The sequence below is a fragment of the Rhinolophus hipposideros genome (assembly GCF_964194185.1).
Source record: "Rhinolophus hipposideros genome assembly, chromosome: 23".
Classification (NCBI taxonomy): Eukaryota; Metazoa; Chordata; class Mammalia; order Chiroptera; family Rhinolophidae; genus Rhinolophus; species Rhinolophus hipposideros.
In genome coordinates, this window is record NC_138069.1 from 42987567 (window position 1) to 43013497 (window position 25931).

Here is a 25931-nt window from a genome sequence, read left to right on the forward strand (position 1 = left end):
CCTCAACTGTCTGACTTGCCCTTAGGTCTTACATTCTGGAGCCCCGTATGTATTTCTGTAGTAAAGTTGGTCATTTTTTTCCTGTTAATCTGTCTCATATTGATTTGATTATGAGACCAGCCAGAAGAACTTAGAAGGATGGAAGGAAAACTGTTTCCTCCACCAAACAGGGCTCCCCAACACCCAGAAGAAACCTGGATTCTGCCAGTCAGTTCCTGCCTGTCAGTCTCAGCGGACCCTGGGCTGAGAGACAATATAATGCAAATACAATGCAAATCAACTGCAAAGAGCAATTGTGCACCTCAGAAAAGGGAGATAACAAGATAGGTGCATCAAAAGGAATGATTTCAATATCAAAGGATTAAGGAAGGCCCTTGGGGAGCCTGCAGAGGCCCTTTAGTGGTTTTTCCAAAGGCTCCTTCTGATGGAGCTTTGTGACTGCAGGGAGGCTGGCGGTCCTTCTCTCACACAATTTCCTGACACAGGTCGGCAAAGGCAGCTGGCTGGATTTGCTTCCTTCTTCTAAGAACGGGTGCTTCGTTACAAATATTACCACAGTTATGTACAATGTAAGATTAAATTAGGAGCTGCACAAGACAACCCTCGTTTCTCGAGGGGTCAGTCCCGCCTTTCCTCCCGGCCCATTCAGGCCGCGGGCTCCCTGAGAGCATGGCCAGGGCAGTCCTGAGATCAGGAACACAATGTCCTGGGGGGCAAAATGATCTCTGCGTGTTGCTGAGAAGCTGGAAGGGCCCTGGAGCCCCTTCGCTGGCCCTTAAGGTCACCTGCGGCCTCATGCAGGAGAAGCTAAACTCCCGGGTTATAAAAAGAGAACTGAAGATGAGGTCTGGGGTGAGTGTCTGGAGTTCGGTCTGCTTAAGAATGGTTCCCCGGTGCGTTCAGTGGAAGAGACAGCGCTTGGGGTAGGTTGGGGAATTATTATAAAGTGCCGCCGGTGACCTAAGTGCTCCGGTTTGCAGTCGGCCTTGAGCTGCTACAGGACTCCTTCTCGTCCTAACGTCTGGCTGTCAGTGCAGGACGTGTTTGATGACGCATCTCCCAGCTCACCCCGGGCCTGGCAGCGTCATCACTCAGAATCACAACGGACCTTTAGGCCCAACTCCTGTGAGTGGTACAGAGTGGATGAAAGCCACCCAAGCTTTTAGGGGGTCTCACTGCCATCACTTAACTGTGCTTCTGTCAACTAGCCAATCTGGAAAGGGAGAATGAGAAAAATGGGGTAACTTCTTAAAACCCAGCTACCTTGTGACATTTATTTTTAATGACCCTATAAATTATTCAGTTTCTGGGATGCTAATGGGTCATGGGGGTTTGGAAGCCCATCACAGAAACCTCTTTCTGTGTGGAAGCTCTTCAAGTCTTGCTCCAGGACCACAGGCTGCACAGGGCTCTCTGCGTCTGCTGTCACTAACTGACTCCCACTGCTCCCCTCGCTTCCTTGGGTGATCCCTTCCTGGCTCAGGACAAAAGTGGGGCCTCTCTCTAGGAGCCAATGATTCAGGGTTTAAAGGCAGCAGCCGGGAAGCGCTGCGTCTGTGTGCTGGCCTGGGTCCCCGCTTACTCACCATCCTGCAGGGTGGTTACTGCCTCTGTCTCTGTGCTGAAGTCGCTGTCCCCAATGTCATTGGTGGCTTTCAGGCGCAGCTTGTAGGAGGTGAAGGGCCTCAGCCTGAATGAAACACAAGGGGGCCAGTGACCACCGGGAGACCGTCCCTGTTCCCAGCCCACCCCTGGGAGCCCCTGGGGACATCTTCCCTGCCAGTGAGCCCTGGTCTTTCTCAGTGAGGAGGTCACTTGGGGTTGGGGTTGAATCAGCCCTGGCAGTGGTGAGCCCAGGCTCTAGAAGCCCCCAGAACTGTCCAGGAGAAGCCTCCAAACACCCAGAACTGACTTACTAGCCTGCCTGGGGACAGTGGAGGGGAGAGTAGGACTTCCTGGCCAGGGGATGAGGGTTTGCTTAGGGCTCCTGGAAGTGGAGACCCCCCGTGCAGCAAGCCTGCTCTCTGAGGAGCCGGAGGGTTTCCAGGAGCTGAGGATGTCATCCCTGGCACTGCCAGAGCGTCCGTGCACGAGTACCCACCTCACCCACTAAGTGCTCCTTTGTGGAGGTCTGCACTGACCAGCCTAGCCTGGCGCCCCACCCCAGTGACAGGCGGTGCCCACCCACCCCTCAGCCCTACCACCTACTGCCCAGACATGGTGCCAAGCACTTGAGAAGCATTATCCTACTTAACCCGCACAGCAGCCCTGTGGGGCAACGTCATTACCATCCCATCTCACGGACGAGGAAACAGGCCCACTGAAATCTCTTGCCTACTGTCATTGGACTGGTACGTGGCTTGGCCAGGACTGGAACAGGGGTCCTGTCTCGAAGCTACGTTTGTCGGCCACTTTATGTAAGACTAAGGTAATGTCAATTGTCCATGTGAACAAATGCCACCCCCGCTACTGGAGATTTTAGGATCATTAATGCTCCCCAAGGCACTGTGTGGGGCCACCACTCCAGGCCTCCTTCTCTCCTTCCTTCCTTCCTTCCTTTCTTCCTTCCTTCCTTCCTTCCTCCCTCCCTCCCATCCATAGGACCACTCCGTATTTATTGGGTTTCATGTGCTGAGTGCTGTGCCACACCTGAGACTAAGATTTCAGACAAACTCTTCTGTGCAGATGATGCTCAAACCTTCATAGACTTGCCTGATTTGCCCAGGTGCTCACCCCTGTTTGGCACCTGGATGGCCAGCTCCTTGTGGCTGTCCCTCACGTTACCGCAAAATGAGCAGGTAAGGAAACTGCATCCTCTCTGTGCCCTTCCAGTGGCAGCTGTGTCAGCCAACGGCTCTGCCATCCCCTCCATGTCCCACACCGGAAGAACTGGAGTGATTCTAGACTCTACCTCCCCTGCCCATCAAGTCCCAACTCTCTCACATTTCCTCAATACCAGTCTAAGCACCGCCTTCATCTCCTCAAAGCCAACCCTCACTCCTCACTCCAACCTGTGAACTGGTGGTTTTCATACTGAGCACCGCGGAACCCGAGGCTGAGGAACCCTCTGGGAGAACGGGCCCCTCCCCACCCCGCCAACCAACAGAGCTCCACTTCCCCCTGGTTTGTAAGTTGCTTCTGGGTAATTCTGAGAAAGGATGTAGAGAAAGGATTCTGCTTTTGGAAAAGTGAAAACCACTCTGGACACGATGGTCAGGAAAACTTCCTTCTGGCCCTGTTTCCCTACTGCCTCCCACTCACGACCACAGTGGGTGGCTCTCGTCAGCTAACACCCTGAGGGCGCTCCTTCTTCTAAGCCCCCCTGGAGCCTGCTCGGCCCTGCCACCTGCTATTCCGTGACAGTAGCGAGTGTCCTCCCCTCTCTGTGCCCCGATGCCACAGCTGGAAGCAGTGAAGGGGCCCCCTGGCCCGGGCCCGGCTTTCCTGGAGGTGCTTCTGGAGTTTGGCCCTTAGGAATGATCTCTGTTACAAGCTTCTGGAAGTATCCTTTATAAAGTTAAAACAAACACCTTCCCATCAGTTCCTAGCCTCCCAGAAGTTGTGTTATCTAATTTTGCTGATAACCATGGGCCCTTTTTCCTTGAGCTGCCGTCTCGCCCCGACATTTGCACGGCCAGCTCCTCCTCCTGTCGTGCTGGAAGGCAGAGCAGGAGGTCGTCAGGACGTGGAACGCCCAGTTAAGCCTGGGCCGGGCACGCTGCCTCAGTTTCTTTGTTGGGGCTGATGAGAGCACCTGCATCGTGAGGCTGTCACTCGGATGAGACGCAGAAGTGCTCAGGAGAGGACCTGGCACAAGCGAGCGCTCACTGGACGGTCCCAGCCTCTGTGACCATTGTCCTTACATGGCTGAGCTAGGGGCCTGTCCCCACCAGCTGTCCCTACACCTGGCTCACTTCCTCATCTCCATCAGCACAAGTGTCATTAATTATATTTCCTTGATGACCGTCTGTCTTCTTCACAAGACTCAGGACTCCAGGAGCATAGGGACCAAGTGGCCTCTGTCACGGCTGTGCCCCCAGCACCGAGAAAAGGGCCTGGCGCCCAGCAGGTGCCCTGCGCGGACCTGTGGAAGGGGGATAGTGTGACCTCACTCCGAAGTCCCCTGGGAGGCTTGGAGAGGAGACGTGAAAATCAGCACAGCCTCTGGCACATGGCAGGTGCCCCTGAAATGACCCTCGTCATTGTCTCCACCGCTTGTGTTGACTGACGTTATTATTTAGAACATGCTTGATACATAGGATTTATCATGTGCTATTTAGCACTTCACTGTTCTCTGACAATCTCGGGTTTGAGGCCCAATGTCAGGCTCTTCCGTTCCCAGCCACCGAAGGGGACAGAGAACGCCTGCAGGTGGCTGGAAGGGGGGGCCCAGGGCTGAGACAAGTGGGCCTGGGTGCAGAGAACACAGCTCCTAGCAGCGCACTTGGCTTTCCCAGGCTCACCTCACTCCCAGGACTGATGAGCCGCAGGTAAACCTGGGCATCTGAGCTGTAGGAGCTGATCCTCTCATTGGAAAAGAACCGGCGAGGGGCTGCTCAGAGGCGGGGAGAGGTGATGACAGTGCCCATGTCCCCTCTCCCGGTCCCCAGCTCAGCCGCCTCCCCTGCACACTCCTCAGCTGTGTGGCTGGACTCCCGGTTTACTTCCTGTCCTGAAAGATGCCATCTTCCCTGCACACCTGTCCCCTCGCTCCCCGCTGTGGCAGCTGGAGCCAGACTTCAGTGAGTACTTGCCAAATGATCAAAGGAACAGATCGTCCTGGAACAGTCTCTTTTGACCCCACTCATTTCCCCAAATTCTGCTCCCTGCTTCCTCTTCCAGACATGCTCAAGCCTCCAATTTGGAGTCAAACAAGGCAGAATTCAAATTCTGGCCCCGCCACTCCTGGCCCGGGCAGGTCACTTAACTTCCCTGAGTCTCACTCTGTTCACCTAGAAAAACAAATCTGTACTTCCAAGGCTGTTAAGAAAGTTAAATTATATTACCAACCCTCAGGGTTCTGACAGATCTGGGCACACAGTAGGCAGTTAATAAACGTGACTTTCCTTCCTTGTTCCAGAGGCCCCAGTGACCGCGCTCTGACAGGACATCTACTCATGCTACGTGCATATCCCCAGCTCTCGTCACATCCAGTTCCCCTTACCTGCCAACTTTCTGCCATCCCAACTCAGAAGCTAGATAGACGTGGGCCATTTGTTGAGACAACACGGTTATCCAAACTGTAACCATCCCAAATTCAGGAAAGGAATATGTTTGGATAACACGGGACCCTCACTACCCAAGCTTGCTGTCAGAATTCTTGCAGGAACCAAGTACATTTAGAAAGCAAGCTTGTGCCTGTCCTGCCCTGGACTGCAACCCTCTTCTCACATCCACACATTTACCTCCGCAGCCAAATTCAGGATTTCTGAGGTGGGGTGGGGTAGGGTGCATGGCTGACAGGTTCCTCCATGGAGCTAGACGGGGGTCTTAGAAATGGAAAGAGCTCCATGAATCCACTCACTTGTCTTGGTTATAATAAAATACACTGACCATTTTAGAAGTTATCTACTGCTGCCTTTATGTACTTACTGTTACGGTTCTAAAAATATGTGTTAAGAACTCATTATCTGCACCACAATGAATATCGAACCCATGCATAATATCCCTGTCCAAATTTGCCTGATTTTTAAATTGGCACAATTTTAAAAAGCTTACACGGAAGAAGAAAGGAAAGAATTCAGTGGAGACAGGGCTGACATGCTGGCTTTGATGGGTCCCTAGCCCTTTACACGCTGATTGCCTTTTGGCCCTTGTGCTTTGGTTTGGGTCCATTGCACCTGTCACAGTGGGAAGTTCAGAGGAGTGGCAAAATCTGTTGTTACTGAGCGCAGAGCCATCACCTGTGCTCAGGCTATCACCGTTCCATCCCACAGTGGCGCCCAGAGGGTCCGTGTGCCTCTGCCTGCAGCCCTTCTCTTTTTCAGCCACAGTCACTCCTGCGGGACGCTGCCCAGTGGGGAACTTCAAGCACTACCCAGAGACTAACGCTGCCCACACAGGTCCCCCTCGCCCTAGTGCTTCAGAACCAGACTCATTAGAGGCAGGCAGTCGCTAGGTTTAGAAGGTTCAACTTTCATGTTTTTGGCCACTAGCAGATTTCATGCAACTGGCAAAAGTAAAAAGTTAACAACACAAAAAAGGGAAAATGTAGTCGTCAGGATTATTAAGCAGGAAGGGAGGCTACACCATGGAGGTGTACAAAACCCGGCTTCCCTGGGGTTCTGCCCGCGATGTGTTTTCCTTTTACAGGGGGAGGGGGCATTAGTCCTGGTTCTGTCTCATCAGGAAACTGACAACGGTCCTTCCTGCACCAAGTTAAACGGCCCTCCCTGAAATGTGGGCCTCTCCTTCCCAACATCGAGCCCCAAGTACACAGTAGGTACGTTTGATTTCAGGAGGTCCGTGACATAAAAGGCAGTTGGATTTTAATTTTCTTTTCTCCTTCAGATGGTTACACAGAGAAGAAGTGATTTATATCTGTGAGCACATGCTAATTGCCCTGAGCACCCCATGCAATGGAGTGTGGATTATTACGGAGCTGGGCAGGCCCGGCCACTCGCCCGACCCTCAGGGCTATGCCGTGCCAGGAGAATTCCGGGTGGGGGACGGCGTGTGTGACTAGGAGTGCTTTCTTCTGCGGCCTGAGAGCTGCGCCTCTTGGGTCTGTGGCTGTCGTTCAAAGGGTAGGTGGCATGCTGGCAGGAACCTGGAGAGGCTCTTCTGCATTGCCTTTTTAGCTGCTGCCAGTTCGCTGCCTCAGTCACTGAAGTGAATCTTGGACTCACAGAGCTGAAAAGGACCATAGGACCGTGCCACCAGCCCCGCCTTCACGATGAGAAAACCAAGGCTTAGCAAGCTCACAGGATGGACTTTTCCAAAGCCACATGGCCACCAAGGGGTGGACGGATTGCTGAGAGCTTAGTGTTCAGACGATAACACCATTTTTTTACTACTTCACAGACCCTCACAAATGAGTTGTGCGATGGTTTGTGTCCATGGAGCTCTGGGGGGCAGGCCCACAGAACGTCAGAGCTACAAAGAATCTAAGGGGTTCTCTGTTCCATTTGGAGAGGCCAAGGTATGGCACATTTACCTCTTAAGATATTTCTGCCTCAACTTCCTCTTCTGTGAAATGGGGACAGAGAGCCTGGTCTGCATCTCCACACGGCTGTTCCGGACATCGTGTGGAACAACGTATGGAAATTGTTTTGAAGACGCCAGAACGCTATACAATGTGGAGACGGTGGTGGTAGCGACGATGGCAGTGGTAAGTGACAGCAATGAAGAGCCCACAGGACGCATCAGTCGTCCAGAAGCTATGTGACGAGGTCACTACGGAAACTGTCTCAGGTAGGCATCACCCAGACACTGTTCCAGTCTCACCGCCTCCCACGAGAAGTATGATAACAGGGCTGTGAGTGGGACTGGTTTTCTGACTTCCACCCGCCAGCAGATGTGTCTGAACAAACGCTGTCCCGTTCAGCAGGAGACAGTAGGAGACCAGGCAGTGTCCTCGGGTCTGCTGGAAACAATGCTTGTGCTTGGGGCTCATTCGACCACCATGTTCAGACAGAGCTAAGAGCGACGTGGGTCACGTGACGGAAGAGGTCCCTGTGCCCAGGTCCACCCTCCGGGGTCCCAGGCAGCTGTGGCTCTGAGCGGATGAGCTGCCTGTATCTCGGCCTGTGATGGGGTCCCAGGGGCATCTCCTAAGGGGGCTGTATGTCTGGGAGCAGAAACAGATGCGGGAAGATCTGTGTGACCTGCCTGGCGCTGCTCACGGGTATCCAGTCAGGACACATGCTCCACCCCCAGGCGCGCCCCCGGGTGGCCAGTGACAAGGACATTGGACCCATGAACACCCCTGCCCAGGGCTTGGTACTGAGAGGAGCCTGTATTACCCCCAGCGACCCGGAATGTAAGTGACGAGGAGGTGTCCACAAAGCTGCCCAAGAGCACCCACACGGCAAGTGGCAGAAAGCGGAGCTCAGCCTGAGTGGTTCTGGCTTCAAAATACCTGTCTGCCCTGAGGCCCCACTGCCAAGCACCCCAGTGCGCCACGATCCCATCCTCACACTAGGGAGGGGAGCTCACGTTCTCTTGAAGCCCTGCTGTTGTCTCATCCAGGAGACAGTGACAGCCACACCCCAAGCCTGGCCCCAATTCCAGAGCCTGAGCTGTGCTCGGTGTTGCATGTCTGAGGGCCCAGGCTGCCCAGGAGCCCCTCTCACCTGCTTCTCGTCACGGCCCAGGCTCGGCAGAGTGTGGGAGCCGAGCAGGCGGCCTCGCAAAGGAGGGGTGGGTGTCGGACACCCTGGGGGGCCCCGCCCGTGCGCCTGGCTGGCTGCGCTGGGGCCACAGGCAAGTTACTGACTTCTGACCCTCGTTTCTCATCTGTACAATGGGGACAATGACCTCCTGGCCATCCCTGGGCCATCATGGGGATTCAATGAGCTCGTAATGTACGTGAAATCTGCTAGCACAGTGCCTGACATGGTGGGCACTGAAAGAGTGGTGCTCAGTCTGAAAGAAGACAGCCTGGCTAGCCTGGGAACCGTGGTCGGGCTCCCCAGTCCTCCTGTGAGCTGTTGGTGAAGGTTCTAGACACGTGGTGGGAGCCACTACCTAGCAGACCCTCCCACACCCGAGTGGGAGTTTAATCAGAAAGCGACTGAAATCAGGGCCAGGTGAGAAGGTCCATGAGGCTGTGAGGCCCTGAGGTCACTTCTTGGACCCGCCCATTGAGTCTCAGATCTGCACGAGTCTGAGTTAACTTCACCTCAGCCTCGTCTCCTTGACCATAAAGAGGGGCTGGGGCTGTGGAAAGGGCCAAATGAGTAACGCAGGCCAAGTGCTGACTGCAGGGTCAGCGCTGCCCCCACCCCCGCCTAGTTCACTAAGTAACTGAACAAACAGTGGGCCCTCATCAGGTTCAGTGGGGACGCCCGCCATTTCCCTACCAGCCGTCACTAACGAGTGACAGCACTGAGGTGCAATCTGGCTGCCTTGCTAACCTGCAGAGTGAGCATAGAGGGAAGGGATGTCTCTCCTGGGAGGACATCTGCAGGCTGGGCCCGCCCCTCCCAACTCTGCCTGTAGGGGCTAGGACGCCAGAGCCCACACTTCCGGGCTCACCGTCCCACCATCTCTGCCTCATCAGTGCCAGGGCCTGCCTGGGTGTGCCAGCCAGCTGTGCCTGCCCATCTGGGAGGACAGACTCAGCAGAGCCCCGCAGGGCACTGGAGCAGTCTGTCCCAGGACACAGGAATCCTGGGCCCTGGTACAAGGGGCATCAGCTAGAAGAACAGTTATGGGGTCTCAGTGGTGCATCTCCTTGGACCACAGACTCCCTCCTCTGGGAGCAGGAGCTGGCTGAGGAGCGCCGGGGGAGGGACCCCCAGGACAGGGCCCAAGTTCCTGGGGAAAGGCTCCCCTGGCGCGTTCAGTACCTTTCGACCTCACAGGCTGTGGCCTCGTGGTTGATGGATGAGGAGTAGGTCTGCCACTGTCCCCCAGGCAACTCTCGCACCTGCACGGTGAAGTACCGGATGGGCGAGGCCCCGTCGCTGCCCGGGACCCACTGGAGCCGGAGGCTGCGAGCGGTCACTTCTGCCTGGGGCACCAGGAGCTCTCTGGGGGGTGCCGGCCGCTCTGCAACCAAATGAGGACAGACCAGCGACACGTGAGAGGCTGTTCTCCCAGGACAGGCTCCACCTGAAGCTGACCGTGGTGCTCTGCTGACACCACGTGAGTTGTTCATATGGACTGGAAAATCTCAAGGTGACTTCTGGCCTCACAGGGACGTGAGGTTCTCTTACAGCCACTTTGGGCGATGCGCCCCAGCTCGGATCTGATGGGAGACCCCTGCTTCCAGAATGCTCCGCCCTCAGAGCAGAGACAGACAGCCGTGAACCAACCAACACATGCTCCTCAACCAGCACGCCATCGGGTTCAGGAGTCTCAGTGACACCTGGGCTCCCCGAGCACCTCAGGGCCCTTTGGACTCTCTCTGTCTGATTTTGGTCTCAGTGCCTCTTTAACACTGAGCTCCTGTCCGTGGAAGTCAAGCTGAGCCTGGGTCCTTATAGGCATCGAGCTCAATTCTTCCCTGGGGCTCGGGTGCCTCTGGGCCATCCCTGGCACTCTGTCCTGGAGAGATGGGGTTGGGGATTCAGGGACACGGGCCACGACCCGGCCTCGGAGTGTGGATCGTCTGTGCGTTGCCTGTCTCCTCACCCCATCAATTTCAAGAGAGCAACTCCAGAGGGGAGAAATAATTGTTTAATTGTTTATCATGAAGATTATTGATTCTGATTAGAATGTGCGGCGTATAATAACACAGCAATGGATTGCCAGCCCGTGGTGCTGGGCTGTGAGGGACTCTTCGATCTCACTTAGTGCTCCTTTCCTTGCGCACACAGGGCTGCATGCCTCCTCCTCTCCCCCAGTAATGGCCCCAGGGACCCTGCTTCAGAGTCTCCCTTCTGGACATGTTGGCAACTGGAGAAGCTGCTTGGGTTCCCTCTGCCCGAGCCACAGGGCAGCATCTGTGGGCCCTGGTGGAAGTCTCCTGAACTCTAAACGTGGAGCAGCAGGTGGTGCAAGGTGGGGTGGGGGGCAGGGCCCCACTCCCATCAGCAGCAGCCCAGCTGCAAACCAGGACACCTCCTAAAGAGCGTTCATGTCAATACTTCCCCTTGGATTTGATTTAAGTCACATCAAACCTTTAGCAAACCTCTCTCTTTCCCTCTATTTTAGAAGGCGCTAAATATTCCAGAGGGGCAGCATCAACTCTGAGGAAGGGGGCAACAGCCCTTTGGCCACTGGAAGAGGAATCAGGGCCCCGCGCCTCCCCAGGTATGAAAGCACCACCCCGCCTACAATTCTGGGACCCTGTCCTGGGCACCCTGGCTCTGAGCCTGAGCTGCCTCCTCCACACGGGGTAACAGGAGGACCCACGTCAGAAGGGTGTGGAGGGAAGTGGGTGAGGCCACACTGCATACGTGCCTGGCTCAGCGGAAGAGCAATAATAATGCTGAAGAAAAATGAATGGTGTGAACACACGAGAACATCTGAGGTCACAGTCAGTGTTTGCTTTGGGAGAGCCGGAGCATTTCCTGAAATGGGGGACAGCGCCACGAGCTCACCTCCACCTGCATACGTACACAGTTCTAAGTGCTTCCCACAAATGCCACAAGTTTGGTACCAGGGGACTCCGCCTCAGGCCACACGGCTTGAGCTTGGGCGCTTGGTGACCCTCAGAGGGAGATCCAACAGACCATCTGGGTGGGTCCCACCGGTGCCCATAAGCTTCTTCCGGTTGTCACCGTTCCTGGATCGCTGGGCCTGGCTACGACCTCAGAACTTGGAGTGGGAGCCAAAGCTGGCACAGGCCCTGGGGGAAGGATCCTGTGGAGGCCGAGTCCAGAGCAAGGACCCAGCGGGTGCCCGGGAGCACGTGAGGTGGAGACCCGCAGCCGATCTCCAAGAAGGGCCAGGGACGGCGCTCACATCTCAGCCCCACAGCTGTGTGTCCCGAGCAACTGACTCGGCTTGTCTGGCCTCAGCTTCCTCTTGAGTAGATTTGGGGCTCACACCACATTCCCCCTGGGCTTTGGAGAGGATAAACCAAGATAACACAGATGCAGCGTGCACCCAGTGCTTGGAGTAGAGCTGTCCATAAAGATGGTTCTTTCCAGGATCGTTCGGGGGAAACAAGGTCACTGAGTGTTTGCTCAACTAGGGGTGTGGTTTTGAACATCAGAGACCAGTGCCTGCTTTCAGGGAGCTTGCCCTCCACACGACTCTGCTTCCCTGGGCCAGTCACATAGCCCTCTGGGCTGCGTCTCTATCTTTAGGCCTGGACAGGCATCTCTGTGTGAGATCACAGGTGTGTGGCACATGTTGGGCTATGCAGACACGCTACGTCAAGTGCCCAGCTCCAGGCACGGCTCAGCGGCATGTAAGAAACGCCCAATGCCCGCAGCCCCCCACTGTGCGGGCTGCACAGGGCCTGCCTGACTGGGGAAGCTTTGTGCACGTCCACGGCTCCCATTCCAGCCCATCAATCCTCCCCGTACTGTCTGTGACGGTGAACTGGGGCCTCAAGATCTTACCTCTCTTCTCGGTGGTGATGACGGTGGCCTCCAGTGGCTCCCCCCAGCCCTGCCTCGTCTTGGCGGACAACCTGAAGATGTACGCCGACTCTGGGGCCAGCTCGGTGGCCGTGAACTGCCTGACCGTGGCGCCGACCTCCACCGTGGTGAACGTGTTGGGGCTGCTGCTGGCCAGGCGGTAGGCAATCTGGTACCCTGCGGGTGGGGGCCAGAGGGCCGCACGATCAGTCACTCCATCAGGCACCCAGGGAGCACCCCACCCCACCACCCACAGTCACGACTGTCCTGGAAACCCAAACACAGCTGTGCGTCTATTTCCTCACTGTTTCCTCCTTCCTCAGCCAGCATCTGAGAGGCAGTCACAATGCAGTGATGGACGAGCCTCTGAGTGCTAGACCCCATGACACTGGTTCCCTCTCGTCCTTCAGTGGAACAAGCTGTGGAAAGGGGTCATCTTCGCTGTGGCCACTGGTGACGAGGACGCTGCAGGGGCAGTGGGTGTCACTGGTGGGGCAGAGCAAGTGCTCCTTGCTTTTAATCTCCCCCATCCACTGCCTCCTGCTACCGGCCCTTTCCTCACCTGGGCCGAGGGCAGTGTCTTCTACTAGAAAGTTCTTTAAACTGCACCCTCTCCCACAGCGTTGCCTGCGGTGGCAGGATGGCTGGCCAAGCAGCAGCTGGCCCTCACATCCGCTTCCCAGCCTTCCTGCCTCTCATCTTCCCTGTCTGCCTGCAGACCCCCCGCTTTCCTGCATGGTGCCACTTCCTGTCCCCTCTTGCCCCCAGGAGTACCCCCGGCCCTGTGGAGGCTCTGAGCTGGGGCCTGAGCCTCCTCCAGTCAAGGAAGCGGGAGGGAGCCTCGCCTGTTGCAAACATCTGATTAGCAAGGATTTGTGGTTGATCAGTACTCTTAAGGACCAAGCCTGCCGGGGCCCCAGCCGTGCCGGCAAAGCAGTGCCAACGTGCAGACCACGTCCACCAGCCTCCTTTGGCTCAGACAGCTGTGTTCCAGCTGCCGCGCTCCTGCGCAGTTAAAACCAGAGCTGGCAGGGTGCTGTGCACCCCCGAGCAGTCACAATTCACGATGGCCAACCAGCCAAGTGAAACAAGGGACTTCTCTGGGGAACCAGGCCAGCAGAGCTGACCCCGTCCTCACACGGCCTTCTGCGCCCTGGCGGCTCCTGCAGGCACGAAGCCACTGGCGCCGCGTCGTGATGGGCCATTCCAGCAGCCTGCCTGTCCACTCTTGTCTGCTCCAGGTGAAGCACCTGTGCTCCTCTGTCTTCCTTCTTGCAGGTTCTTCAGCTCACTGGTGACCGAGCTGACATCTTCCTAGCTGCTGCACTTGGACCTCTGTCCAGTGAAACGAGGAGCGTAACCCGGCCGGCCATGGGGGCCAGGAGGACAGTTCCACGGCTCAGATGTGGGTTGTGCTGATCTCTGTTACCACCCACAGACTGGCGGACAGCATGCCCTGCCCTGGCCACAACGACCGCCACTTGCTGACAGTTGTTTGCAGGACCCTGAGCTCAGCCCCCTGCGTGATCACTGCAGCTGCAGTTCTGCTTCCGATGGACGGTCTCTTCTCCCTGCCATCGCGACTAGCTGTCCCCTGGCTTCCTGGATGTGGCCCAGCTGGCCTTGGTCCTCTGGCCTGGGTGTCCCGCTAGACGCCTGTTCTTTCTCATTCACTGACCCCAGGCCTCTTGCCCTTGCCTCAGGGGCAATCTAGAGTTTAGGTGCAACGGGAACCCAATAGCCAGCCTTCTGAGACTCCTGGACACCTAGCATCCTGAAAATAAGGACAACGTTGTCACTGCAGCCACCATGGTGCAGCTCTTCCTGCGAAACTCCGCACAATGGTCTCAGCAGGCAGCGCATTTATCCTCACTCTGCCCATAGGCAGTAAAGCTCAGAGAGGGTAAGCAGTCTGCCTGAGATCACACAGCATGTAACTTGAATCTGTCTGGCTCCCAAGTCTTCACTTTGCACAGTCATATGGCTCCCATGAAGAGGAAACACCCCGTCTTCCCTTGTTTGGTCCTGGTGACTCTCGGCCATGTGTCCCCAGTGCCCACCACGGAATAGCACACTTTCCCGGCATGCCACGGCAGGACAGGCCCGTGATTTCGAGGCGCATACCCCTGGGTTGCAATCCAGGCTCTGCCAATCCTTCGCTGGGTGAGTGCCCCCCTTGGACTCTCAGCTGGTTAGACTATGTCCTGCGGGAGGACAATGTGATCCAGTTGGCGGGTCACGGTCACACGAGGCGATGCAGGTACGTTCCGGGTTGTGACACTGTCGTGAAATGCCAGTGAGAAGCAGCCTCCACGCCCCCCGCTGCAGGGTCTGTGCCTCTAACCATCCCCCTGCCTGGCAGCATCCGGGGCGTGGAACAGCTGTTCTCACTCACCTCAAGTAAACGTGCACTGTTTCTCACGTTGGCCTTTTATTTTCGGCGGACACAGGTTTGCACTGAGAGCAGACTAATGTACACTTGTCTGAGGCCTGCACCCCGTCTATACACACAACGGATTTCTGGGTAGGAGGAAGCCGAGCAGGTTTCGTGTCTGCAGGGGGTGAAGCCATGCGTGTACCTGCGACAGCAGGGAGAGGCAGGAGGTGCTGATGCAACAAGTTCTGGCTTTTCTCATCACCAGCGGCCCGGCCCTGCTGTGCAGCGGGGTGGGCCTTCCGGGCGCCCTGAGGCCCCTCCACCAGCCAGCATTCGTTCTCTGCATTCGTCCCTTCACATTCTGGGAAGCCATGTGAGTGATTAAGACTCCTCGCTAATCCAAGTCGCCTTTCCCCAATAAGTCTGAATTAATGAGGAATTACGCACTTTTGGGGACAGGACATGATGACAGATGTGCTTTCAGGATCTTTACTCTTTATCATGTTTTATCGCTGCTCAGATTATTCTGTTGCTGGAGTTAAAGATCCTGTGATAAACTAATATTTTGTTGGAAGGCACATGTTTGTGAATCACAGCTTTTGAGGATTAATGGGAACTAGTCTCTCCTTGAAAGTCCTCTCCCCCTGCCTCGCCGGCTCTCCCCCTGCCTCGCCGGCTCTCCCCCTGCCTCGCCGGCTCTCCCCCTGCCTCGCCGGCTCTCCCCCTGCCTCGCCGGCTCTCCCCCTGCCTCGCCGGCTGTCCCCCTGCCTCGCTGGGTCTACTTTCTATCAATGGCTCCACCCCTCTCCTCCCAAGCTGTCCTCCCAGCGCACAGCCCAGAGGCTGGACCATGTGCACGACAGCTGCGTAGGCTTCCTTCCTTCACGTGCCTCTGCCCTCGCTCCTTTCCCCTTTCTCTCACAGGCCTGGACTCCCTCACCCCGCACTGGACCATGCGTTGCCATCTGTCTTTACACCGTTTCCGAAGTGTATGAGTCCCGTCTCTCAGAAGCCCCTGACCACACAGCAGGGTGTTGGGAGACCTGGGTTCTAATCCAGCCTCGTCTTTACTCAACTTGGGTGAGTCCCAACCCCAGTACACACTCAGCTTTTCATGTCTAGCTGTGAATGGTGAACATAATTAGTCCCCACTTATTAAGAGGGCTAGTAATTAAGGGGCCTGATTAATGTGGCTGAAATGTGGGCAGCCTTGGGGTACCTGCATCAGGAAGGAGGTCGGGCCAGGGGGTCCAAGTCCCCAGTAGCAGGGCCTGGGGCCAAAGCCGCCATGTGTGAGGGGAGGAGGCACCACTTGGGAGAAGCAGGCTGGCTTCCCCAGCCCCCACGGGGCAGCACCAAGGAAGGGTGAAGTGTGCCCCAGGACAGTACCTGGTACTCTGAATGTCATTCTGTGGGCCTGCCTTGGGTCGCCATTGGCCTGGCTGGTAAAAGACGAGCACTGACAGCTAAGCAGGGACAGACGCTGGAGAGAGGCCTGGGGGCTGGGCCCACACAAGACCCTCCAGGCTCTGAATGTGCTTGCCTGGGTCCCCAGGGCTCCACTCGCTCCCAGAGTGAGGAGTTTGTTTGGGAGGTGACCCCAGGAAGCAGAGGAGAGGGGAGGGCAGGGAAGGCAGCTGGCATAGGGGGCGGGGAAGCAGTGGACCCTCTGGGCGCTCGAGACGTGGACAGGGCTGCAGTGTTGCCCCAGCTGCCAGCAGTCCCTGGCCAAGGGCTACTGGCGGGGGGCTGCTCCCCCAAATGCCTGGCCCAGCTGCACAGGGCGCCCTCGGGCAGACCACCGGTGCCGGATGCTCAGAACGGCAGAGTGGGCGGCAGGGTGGCGAGCTGGGCAGGAAGGGCGGCTGCCGCACACAGCACCCGCGAGCAGGCCGCCTCGCCAGCCAGAGCCCACTGCTCCATCTTTGGGACTCTTTCTGCTCCTCCTTTCTCTAGGCATATGAATTTGAAACAAAACTGACGACTCTATAGGTTTTTTCATTCTCCTACCTTCTCACCACATGTGGAAAACATGTTTTCCTTCAGAAATATGCGTTTTAAAGACTGTCATGTGCCCTTGTGTGGACCTGCCACTTAAGGGCTAAGTAGGAACAGAGATGCTCGCAGCAGGTTGGCCGGCATCCCTGTGACCCTGAGCGCCTGCCACATGGAGACGGCAGTGTCCACTTTACACAGAGATGACACTGTGAGGTAACGCATGTGAATTGCAAAGCAGGTGGCACTTGTGTCTAATTGCAGAGAATCTAAGTTATTATTTCTGTCTCTGATCCAGTTCCCACACTGCCCCACTGGGAGAAAATGCCTCAGCCTTGGGTTAGGTTTGTACCTCTAGTCCCCGTCCTGTGGTCTGTTGAACATAAAGATGAATACCTCTATCTTACCCTGACACGTTTTTAAAATGTCCTAGACTCAGTAGACAATACGGAGAGCTTTTTTCTGCACACAAATGGGAAAAGCAGCAGCTGAGTACTATTTTTGCATTTTTAGAGAATGGCAGATAGCGTTGAGAGATAAGAGTGTGTGGTGGGAAAAGCTAGGTATGTAATTACGCTGCAGGGAGCTGAATTTTCACAGCCAGGTCAGGGGACTGCGGTGTGAGTGAGGACAGGATGGAGAGGCCCAATCAATAGCAGGAGTGACATGTGGCCCGAGGGCAGCCTGGTTTTAAAGCTACGGGTGAATTAGGGTAAAACAGACATTCAGAAGAGCGAGGCCAAGAATGCAAGGCACTGATCCAAGCGGAAGATCAAAACTCTGGTGGAAGAGAAGCCTGAGCGCTTTCTGAAAACACCTGAAGATGGAGGGAGCACTGTGCATCGAGAAATTCAGAATCGGGAAAGGGTGTGGGCTGCAAGCACGAGACAGGTTCCAGAACCATCCGCCGTGTGGGATGCAAACAGGAAAAGAGGCCACGAAGATGCGACTGGAGCCTTTGGCAGGGTTGGTAGCTGCCTCGGTCAGATGCGCTGGCTGTGCACTGAGCCCAGAGCCACTTTGCAGAGTCGTACAGAGACGTCTGAGGCAGCCGCAAGCCTTCTGTGGATTGCATGCTTCCTGGGCACACCAGAGGCACCGGTCAGAGTCACCTGTTCAGTGATCCGTCACTGGGGCCCCACAGCCATGGCCACCAGTGGGGGCATGATGCCGCCTGGCTCCTTGGTAGCCATTGTGGGTGGGTGTGAGTGGTGACAACACCTCGTCATTGTCCAGAGAACTACAGCAGCTGAATCGGCCCTGGGAGGCCTGCATTAGCCCAGCCCAGGTGCCATGGAGCTTGTTGGCTTTACAGCTTATCTGTTTGAGGGCTGGGAGCAGACACTGCAACAGTGGCTCAAACTCTGCACTGCAAACATGGCTCCTGGTGACCTGAGCTCCTAACTGCTGCGCACCCTTCCGTAATAAGCCAAAGGTAAATGTTAGGCCCTCGCAGGCACCTGGAGGTGGGAGATTCTGGCAGGTCCGGAGGGGCAGATCACGTGGATTTGGAGAGCACAGCTTCACTCATTCCAGCTTAACAGCATTTAAAGGAGTCCTTGGCAAGTGAGGGAGGCACCGTCCTCAGGTGGCTTCCGCCGCAGCCAGGAGGAAGGCTCTAAACGCCGAAAGCTCTCCACAGTAAAATATTTACGCAAATGAGCAAGTGTTTCTCCCTCGAGGTGCCTGCCAGTGTTTGAACATGTTTAGACACAGATTACAGGCGCGTGGGCTGCAGCGGTGTTTTCATACTCAGAAGACAGCATGGCCAGAGTGGCAATGGGAATTCAAGGTCTCTGGGTGTAAAATGAGTCTTACAAAAAGACATTTTCCTTTCTCCCCCATGAGCACCAATCGGAATTTTAGAAGCTGTTTTCCGATCTTCCCTACAATGTCTACGATTTGGCATGTGAGGTGTAACAGTATCCAGGTGACAGGTGACCCAGACACCATTTGTTACGACCGACTGCCATTGTAACAGAAGAGGCTCGGGCGCGCTGTTTTCAGCATCACAGGCAGCATCGCGCCTCTTACTCAGCCGTCGCCACGGCTAAAATGCTCAGTCTTTACATCTATCTTCCTCTCTGGCTTTTTGTGATTTTCAGTGACAGCCCCCTCCGCCCCCGGGACTACAGATCCAAATCCAGACTTCTCAATGCCCCTGAGGAGCCCCCTAAAACCTGGCCCCAAGCTGCCTTTTTTGTTTTTTCTCACTACATCCAAAATAGAAAGGGAAAACTTTGGCAACAAACGGCAGTTAGTATTCTTCATGATTGTACTGCTTGATATTTATTGAGCTACAGGTCATGGCACTAAACAGTACAGCCAGCCTCCAGCCCAGACTCTGGAAGGTGCTTGGTCCCTTGGTACATGATGCAGCAACATGTAAAGAGTATGGAAAAATCCCTAAGGAACAGGTGAGTCCCCAAGAAGAAATGGTCAGAGGCCATGCTACGGGCTCCCCGCCCCCACTCAGAGGTTACAGTTCTAACCCTGAGCATCTCAGGGTGTGGCTGCATTCGAGGACAGTGCCTGCAAAGAGGTGGTCAAGGTGAAATGAGGTCAGACGGTGGCCCTGATCCATTGTGGCTGCTGTCCTCATAAGAGGAGGACATTAGGACACAGACACGCACAGAGGGGGACCATGTGAGGACACAGCCATCTGCAAGCCAAGGAGAAGGCGCAGGAGACACCATGCTTGCCTGGCGGTCGAGGCGGAGACTCCCAATGTTTGCGAGGAAGACCTGGAGGCGTAGCTCAAAGCCATGGCAACAACGTCACAGCACAGGTCTGTCTATGGCAAGAGACACACACGGGAAATGCACACTCTCCTGCTACCCGTCTCCTGTGGAGCCCTACTGCCAGACTGACTCTCATTGGCCCAGGGAACTGCAGTGAACGCAGAGATGGTGAGAGTCAGGACCAGCCGGGAGGATGAACGGAGGCGGGGGTGGGGCGCTGAGCTGCCGGGCCCAGGGCAGGGCTGGGGAGACCCCTCGTTCCTGAAGCGACAGGCCGGAACTGCACATTTTGAGCTCTGAAAACACTTCCTGTTCCACAGTATGCTAGGGACATCCCCGGGGTAGTCGGATATGTAGCCCCACTTCTAGAAAAGGCGGTGCCCTGGGCGCTGTGTTGGGGGCAAGCCCTGCCTGCCAGTGGCTGCAGGGACCCTCGCGAGGCCCTCTGCTCTGCAGTCTGTTTCCCTCCCCCAGCTCAGCAGGCCAGGCCGAGACACACAGGTCAGCAGAGGCTTTATCTGCGCTCACGGCGACCGTGGCAGCAGGAACCCGCAGTTCCCAAAACCACCCAACCAGAAACACTGCACTCAGAGCAAAACACGTCTACCTCACAACTCCAGGGACCCCACACACCAGGCTGCAGGCCCTGGTGCAGACGACTCTCGGACGCCCGGACCCCCAGGCCCCATCTTATGGAGCAAGAACTCGATGAAGATTTGCCTTGCTGTCCCCCTCCCTCTGGCTCCAGTTATTATCTAAAAGACACATCTGATCATTCGTTTTGCTGCCCAAACTCCTTGGCTGACTCCCTACTGTCCTCGCAGAGATTTGTATGCGTCTGTTCAGCACCTGTTTGTAACTTCAGGTTTATGACTACTGTAACCCACACAGAACACAAGCTGACGCGTTGGGGGGCTGCTGTGGGTTAGCGTGAGGTGAGCAGCATGTGGGAGTGCGGTGCCAGGTCTGAGAACACACCACGCCTGGTGCCCGTGCCTTTGATGCCCAATTTTAGAAGTCAAGGTCTACGGGCCACCTTCTCCATGGCTTCCAGGGCTTTCCAGCAGGTTGTGCTCGGCCACGTCTGCCGTTGTGGGTCTGTCTACACTCCCAGGAAAGAAAGGACTCCTGTTCTGCTTGAGTGGACGCCCCTCTTGCCTTCTTCCCAGGCTCTGGAAAATCCAGCCCCAAACAGCTGAGGGGTCCACCAAGACCCCTCACCCAGGAGGCGCAATGCATTCTGGGTTAACACAATGTAAATTTCAGTCTGCCAAGACCCCTTAGCGCGTAGCTCACAGAACTCTAGGGGGTCCACCGTCTCTCAGTTCAGGAGACGCTAGGCTACTGTAGACGAGAGCTGTGTGTGTGTTTATTTACTTCTTATACATCTAATAAAAATCGATGACATCCATCTAACTGTTACTTCCCTCTGAGCTGTGCCCTTTAATCGCTGCCGCTCCCTTACCCAGAATGATGCCGTTGGGCTCCTCTGGCGGCTGCCACACGATCCGCACAGATGTGAGTCTCACTTCTGGGAACACCAGCCTCACGGGTGGGCCTGGGGCTGATGAGGAACAACATCATGTGATCTGGGTGCCGCTCCGGTGTTACGTGGGTACATGCCAAGGTTACAGAGGAGTCTGTGGGCTAGCCGAGCACAATCACCACCATGTATGACACTGTCCACGGGTGAGACACTCTGTTTTGGGCAAATGACTTTTGGAACCTAACGCGTTCTGTGTGGCTTCCCTGTTGATTTTGAGAAAACACCTCACTTTTGATCCAGCCCATCTGAAACTACGCTGGAAGTAGTGCGATCTGAAGTTGCAGGAAGCTGGGAGAACAGCTGCTAAGTGGTACCATGGCGTGTACATCAAGGTGAGAGCGAGGGCAGGGGGTCAGAGTCAGGGGCCAAGTGGGAAAAGGAGGTCAAATACACGGGGACATTAGGAAGGCAACGAGACTCCGGGTGCTGAGCATGCTATAGTGGGCACAGATGTTGAATTATAATCTTGTACACACACCTGAAAATCTGTAATGTTATTAACCAATGTTACCCCAATAAATTTAACAATAAAAAAACTTCATCAATCTGAGCTGATTTCTTTTCTGGGCTTGACATCCTCAAAGTAGGTGTCAAATAAGGAACAGGGCCTAAAGTCCCCAACTCTAAATGGAGGTTACAATTATGGACAAAATGACATGTTTATAATCAATGCATTGTCCTAGAAAATTGAATTGATGTGCATAAATGCATAATAATTCTTCCTTGTGGTGCATCAATTAAAAAAGCAGTTATGTATTGTGGCACCATTGAATAACAGGGTCACAGCTCTCGTAAAATATATTTATGTAAACAGGTGACTGAGTATGTGGCCTCTGCCAGAACTTCTTATTGGAACTTATAACTGATTAACTCCCAAGTAAGGGGCAGTGGGCATGGGACAATCAATACTAAAATATAGTGATAGGCGTAACACTCATTCCAGGACTGCTGAGTTCTGCCTCTAGCGATTAAGCTGAGAACAGTATTTTAAATTGTAAACGTGTATTATGACCCTTCTTGGGAGCAATTCATGTAAAGAGGAGGTTATGGGCTCATATGCCAGGACCTGTGCAAAAACAGGCCAACTCTCACGTCAGTCTGATGTGGCCTCGATCCCCTGCCCTGTCCCCAAGGCTGATCATTTGGACCCCACTGAAATGAGGGGGCGGTAAAACCTGTTTGTATTAGGACTGCGACAGAAGGAAATCATTCGGTGATTTGCAGATCCACACTTAAGGAAGACACAATTAAAACTGACTGAGTTTTAAGGAACAGTTTCTAAAATGCCCCCTTTTCTGTGGTGTAACCCGGGACACACTACAGCTTCGTATAGTTTTTGCAAAGAAACAACCTTCAGGGCACATGTCCGCCTCAGACCCCCAGCTGCCCTGAGGCTGCGTTTGGGTGGCATGCCCTCCTCTGGTGGAGATGCCACCATGGGGCTGTGTCTGCATGAATAGACACCAGGGTTTGCGCTCAGCAGGCAGAGCACCTATGGACTAATTTAATTACTTCAGTAAAGATGCTTAAGAAAATCTACAGTTGTTTCACTTCCATCACACGCTGTGGATCCTGGGGGTGGGCCTTTGGGGAGACCAGTATTTTTCCCTGTGACGTATTCATTATAGTTTGTCTAATAATGAGAATGGGAAGAAGGTAACCTTTAAGTGTTTGACGTCTGCAAAGTGGAAAAACATATTTACTGATTATTTTGACTCCCATAAAAACAGAGCCATCGAAAGGCTCTGTTTGGGCCTGGAAACACAGTGGCCTGGGCACCAGGGAGCCCCTCAAACACGCACTGTGCATGGGAACCTCTACTTAGCTCTGATATGCAAACGATGGGAGCCGGCAGTCCTGGGACAGTGGGGGCACGTGGGACAGTTGTGGATGTTTTAACAGGGTTTGTGCAGACTCCACCGAGAGGCGCACCGCCTGTCTTACGGACCCAGCCCACCTGCCCTTTACAGCTGCCTCCTACAGAGTTACGAGCGTGACCAGCATAGGTTCATAATTAGGCTGTAAAAATTCTCTCCCGGCTGAAATTGGCCATATAAATGCCAGTGACTGAAAAACAGTTTTGTTTTGTTTTCCTCAACTAAAAAAAGGGGGGATTAAGGGGGTGGAAAATTAAGTTAAGAGTGACAACCATCCAAATGGTTGGCTCATTAAAGCCGACCTGGGAGGCAGCAGAGGGGCAAAGCGGAAACGTACCATCGTCCTTGGTCCGCTCCAGGATGAGGGGCGAGCTGGGGACGCCGTTCCCGATGCGGGTGAACGCCAGAACCTGCAGCTCGTACAGCACGAACTTGCGCAGGCCTGCCAGGAGCGCCGATTGGCTGTGGTTCCCGCGCACGACGTGGCTCCTGGGCTCGGCGTCCAGGTCTTTAGCCCGGAACAGAATCTGAAGCATCAACGCAGAAGCCACAGGTGTGAGGATTCGAGAGCTGGGAAGGGACTTCGGTGGGCACGGGGCCCCCCCACAGGCCAGGACCAGCCGGGCTTCCTTCCCCTGGATGGCTGGCTGGGTTGGAGGTCTACGGAGCTCACTTCTATAGGCTGGCATTTGGGGGAAGATGGTGACGGAGCCCTGTACCGAGCAAATGGGTAGCTGACCCAGGGCTGGCTCGCGAGCTGGCTGCCTCGCCACACTCTACAAGGTCTGAGGCACCTGACGGCATCCACGCCGACCACAGCCATTAGAGCGAGGACTCAGTCATGAGCACAGAGGTGCCACTTCCTACAATAGCAGCCAGGAAACCTGCTCTCCACTGAACCTGGGGCTCAGCCCCTTGCTGCCTGCACTCCAGACATGGCCATCGTGAGATGCTCTCCTCACGCCCCCATCCCAATCCTCCCCATTCCTCACCCTCTCTGAACTGGTCCCTAAGGCCAGTGACCCGGAAGGCTGTAAAAGGCAGGGATCACCAGGGAGAAGTTCAAATATTTACACAGCAAGCATTTTCCTCCAGGACACAGGTGTGTGGTTTGGAGTTTTGGTCACCGACCCCACTCAGTGGGATTGCCATGTCTAATGGGGTTGCCACGTGTAATAGCATCTCCGTGTCTAATAGGCCCAGAAGGCAGCAGTTAGGGCTCCCAGGGAGGGGGCAGAGGCGAGGGGCCGATGCTATGGAAAGCACAGAGGAGACTGCTCAGATCTGTGCAGCAGTGACGACACATGGGTGGCTTTGCTGGCCAAGTCCAGAAACATGCATTCTGCTGCGGGGGGTGGGGATGGGATGAAAACAGAAGCAGGTTTTAAGGGCCTGGGCGAATGAATGCATGTGACACTACACCCAGAACGGCTCCGGGACGACCCGGGAGGTGTTTAGCCCTGACCGTTGACCCCACAGCCCAGGACTGGCTTGCGGTGCCGACACCTGTGCAGCTGCGCACACACTTATCTAATGACACGCGGCGCTTATTATGAGTGAGGCATACCGGATAAAACCACCCGCTTCCCTCGCGTGCCCACCCTGCCTACTACTCCCCTTTACGGCGACACAGGATCGAAGAGAAGCAGCCGCTAGGGCATGAGCCAGTTTTTGGCCGATGTTAAGAGATTACCCCTGTGCCTAATCCCCAGACTGTCATGAAGCTTCGATGAGACAAGTGACGTGAAAATCAGAAAACAGGCTCCATGGCTTTTGGGAGTGACACGTGGGAGCTACGCAAAGGGATGTCACCTCAGCACATACCTTGTAACCCAATATGAGCCCGTTCTGGTCCTGCTCCGGTACCGAAGCCCATGTCAGTAAAATCTGGGTCGAGCTGACAGCCACGGCTGACACGTTTTCAGGGGCAGCTGAAGGAACTGGAAAGAGTGAGTTAAGTAAATTGGTACCCAAAGGCTAAAGGCTTCTACAAGTAAAAGTCCAATTTTTACCCAAATAATCAAGTCGCCCTTGAAACAGCAATGCATTCTGAGCAGTTTGTATGATCAGACCAAACCTACAGGGCTGTGCCAGAAAAGTAGGTCTCTAATATTAGCAACAAATCCCACAAATCCTGGGTATTTAGGAGCTCATCTTCATGAGCAAGACAGTATTGTTTCTATATTAACTTTTGGGGACTCAGACTTTATCTCAAATGGGAATCCTCACTTTCAGACACTAGTTCACTGACATCTCTAAACGTGGTATTTTGTGAAGGGGACACGTGGGGCTGGAGGGAGGGAAGTGATGTTGTGATCTCCAGAAAAAGGAGGGGTGGGGGGTCAAAGTGCTAAGGGCCGCATACGCCTGTGCCACGTGTCTTCAGAGACTATCACCCTATTCCCCACCATAATCCTATGAGCTGGGGATTATTTCCCCAGTTCTACAGGTGGAGAAACAGAAGCTGGAGAAAATAGCATACATCCCATTTACATGAAATGTTTTTTTACAACTTTCTTCCCAAATATGTCACTTGAGAGTCATTCATTCAACAAAATAATATTAATTTGTTTGAGCAGTTAAGAGTCACAGAAAAATAATATTTATAACCTTAAGTTTACCCTCTGAAGGGGAAGGCTGCTTGCCACACTGGCCATGCGGTGGGTGGCCCCAGTTCTGTCCAGCCGTGGCCCCCTAGCACCCACCCCTGCTCTCTGTGCTGGGCTCCCCCTGGTGTGTTAAATCCGACATGGCAGTAACCTGGACAATGCTTACATATCTACTTATTTTATCAAAACATGAGTGACAAACTCATATCTCAATGAGCTGTGAATTAAAGGAGTCGCTATCATTAAAAGAAAAGGGAAGCCTACAATATATCTGGCTTAATTTTCTGACTTTATTTAGAATCAGAAGAGAACACAGAATCTACTGTACGCCCAAGATATTAATGCTTTGCTCTAAAAACTCTGTCCCTGTCTGTAAAAAGAGAGGCCATCGTCATAGCAACACAACTGGTCCACCTCTCAAATCCTTAACTGCTTCCTGCGGGTCAATCTTTGAAACTGTAAGTGCCCAATTCTCACGACGGATTTACAAGTAATCGCTGATTTTCTAAGATGTGGTAATGAGTGCATCCATTCACTGGTGGGCCATCACGGCCCCAGAGAACGAGGGCGAACGGGCGACTGGAGCAAC

General features: G+C 54.7%; 1 protein-coding gene across 1 annotated transcript in view; it reads right to left on the minus strand.

The window, feature by feature from the left end:
- SDK1 (sidekick cell adhesion molecule 1) overlaps positions 1-25931 on the minus strand; it is a gene marked incomplete at its 5' end in the record, with an annotated part of 671475 nt that overhangs the window by 64311 nt on the left and 581233 nt on the right. The window contains 6 exons of the mRNA XM_081035288.1: positions 1587-1690; positions 9513-9714; positions 12180-12374; positions 20776-20874; positions 23071-23260; positions 24558-24673. Coding sequence (XP_080891414.1) covers positions 1587-1690; positions 9513-9714; positions 12180-12374; positions 20776-20874; positions 23071-23260; positions 24558-24673 — 906 coding nt within the window. The remainder of the gene's footprint in view (positions 1-1586; positions 1691-9512; positions 9715-12179; positions 12375-20775; positions 20875-23070; positions 23261-24557; positions 24674-25931) is intronic.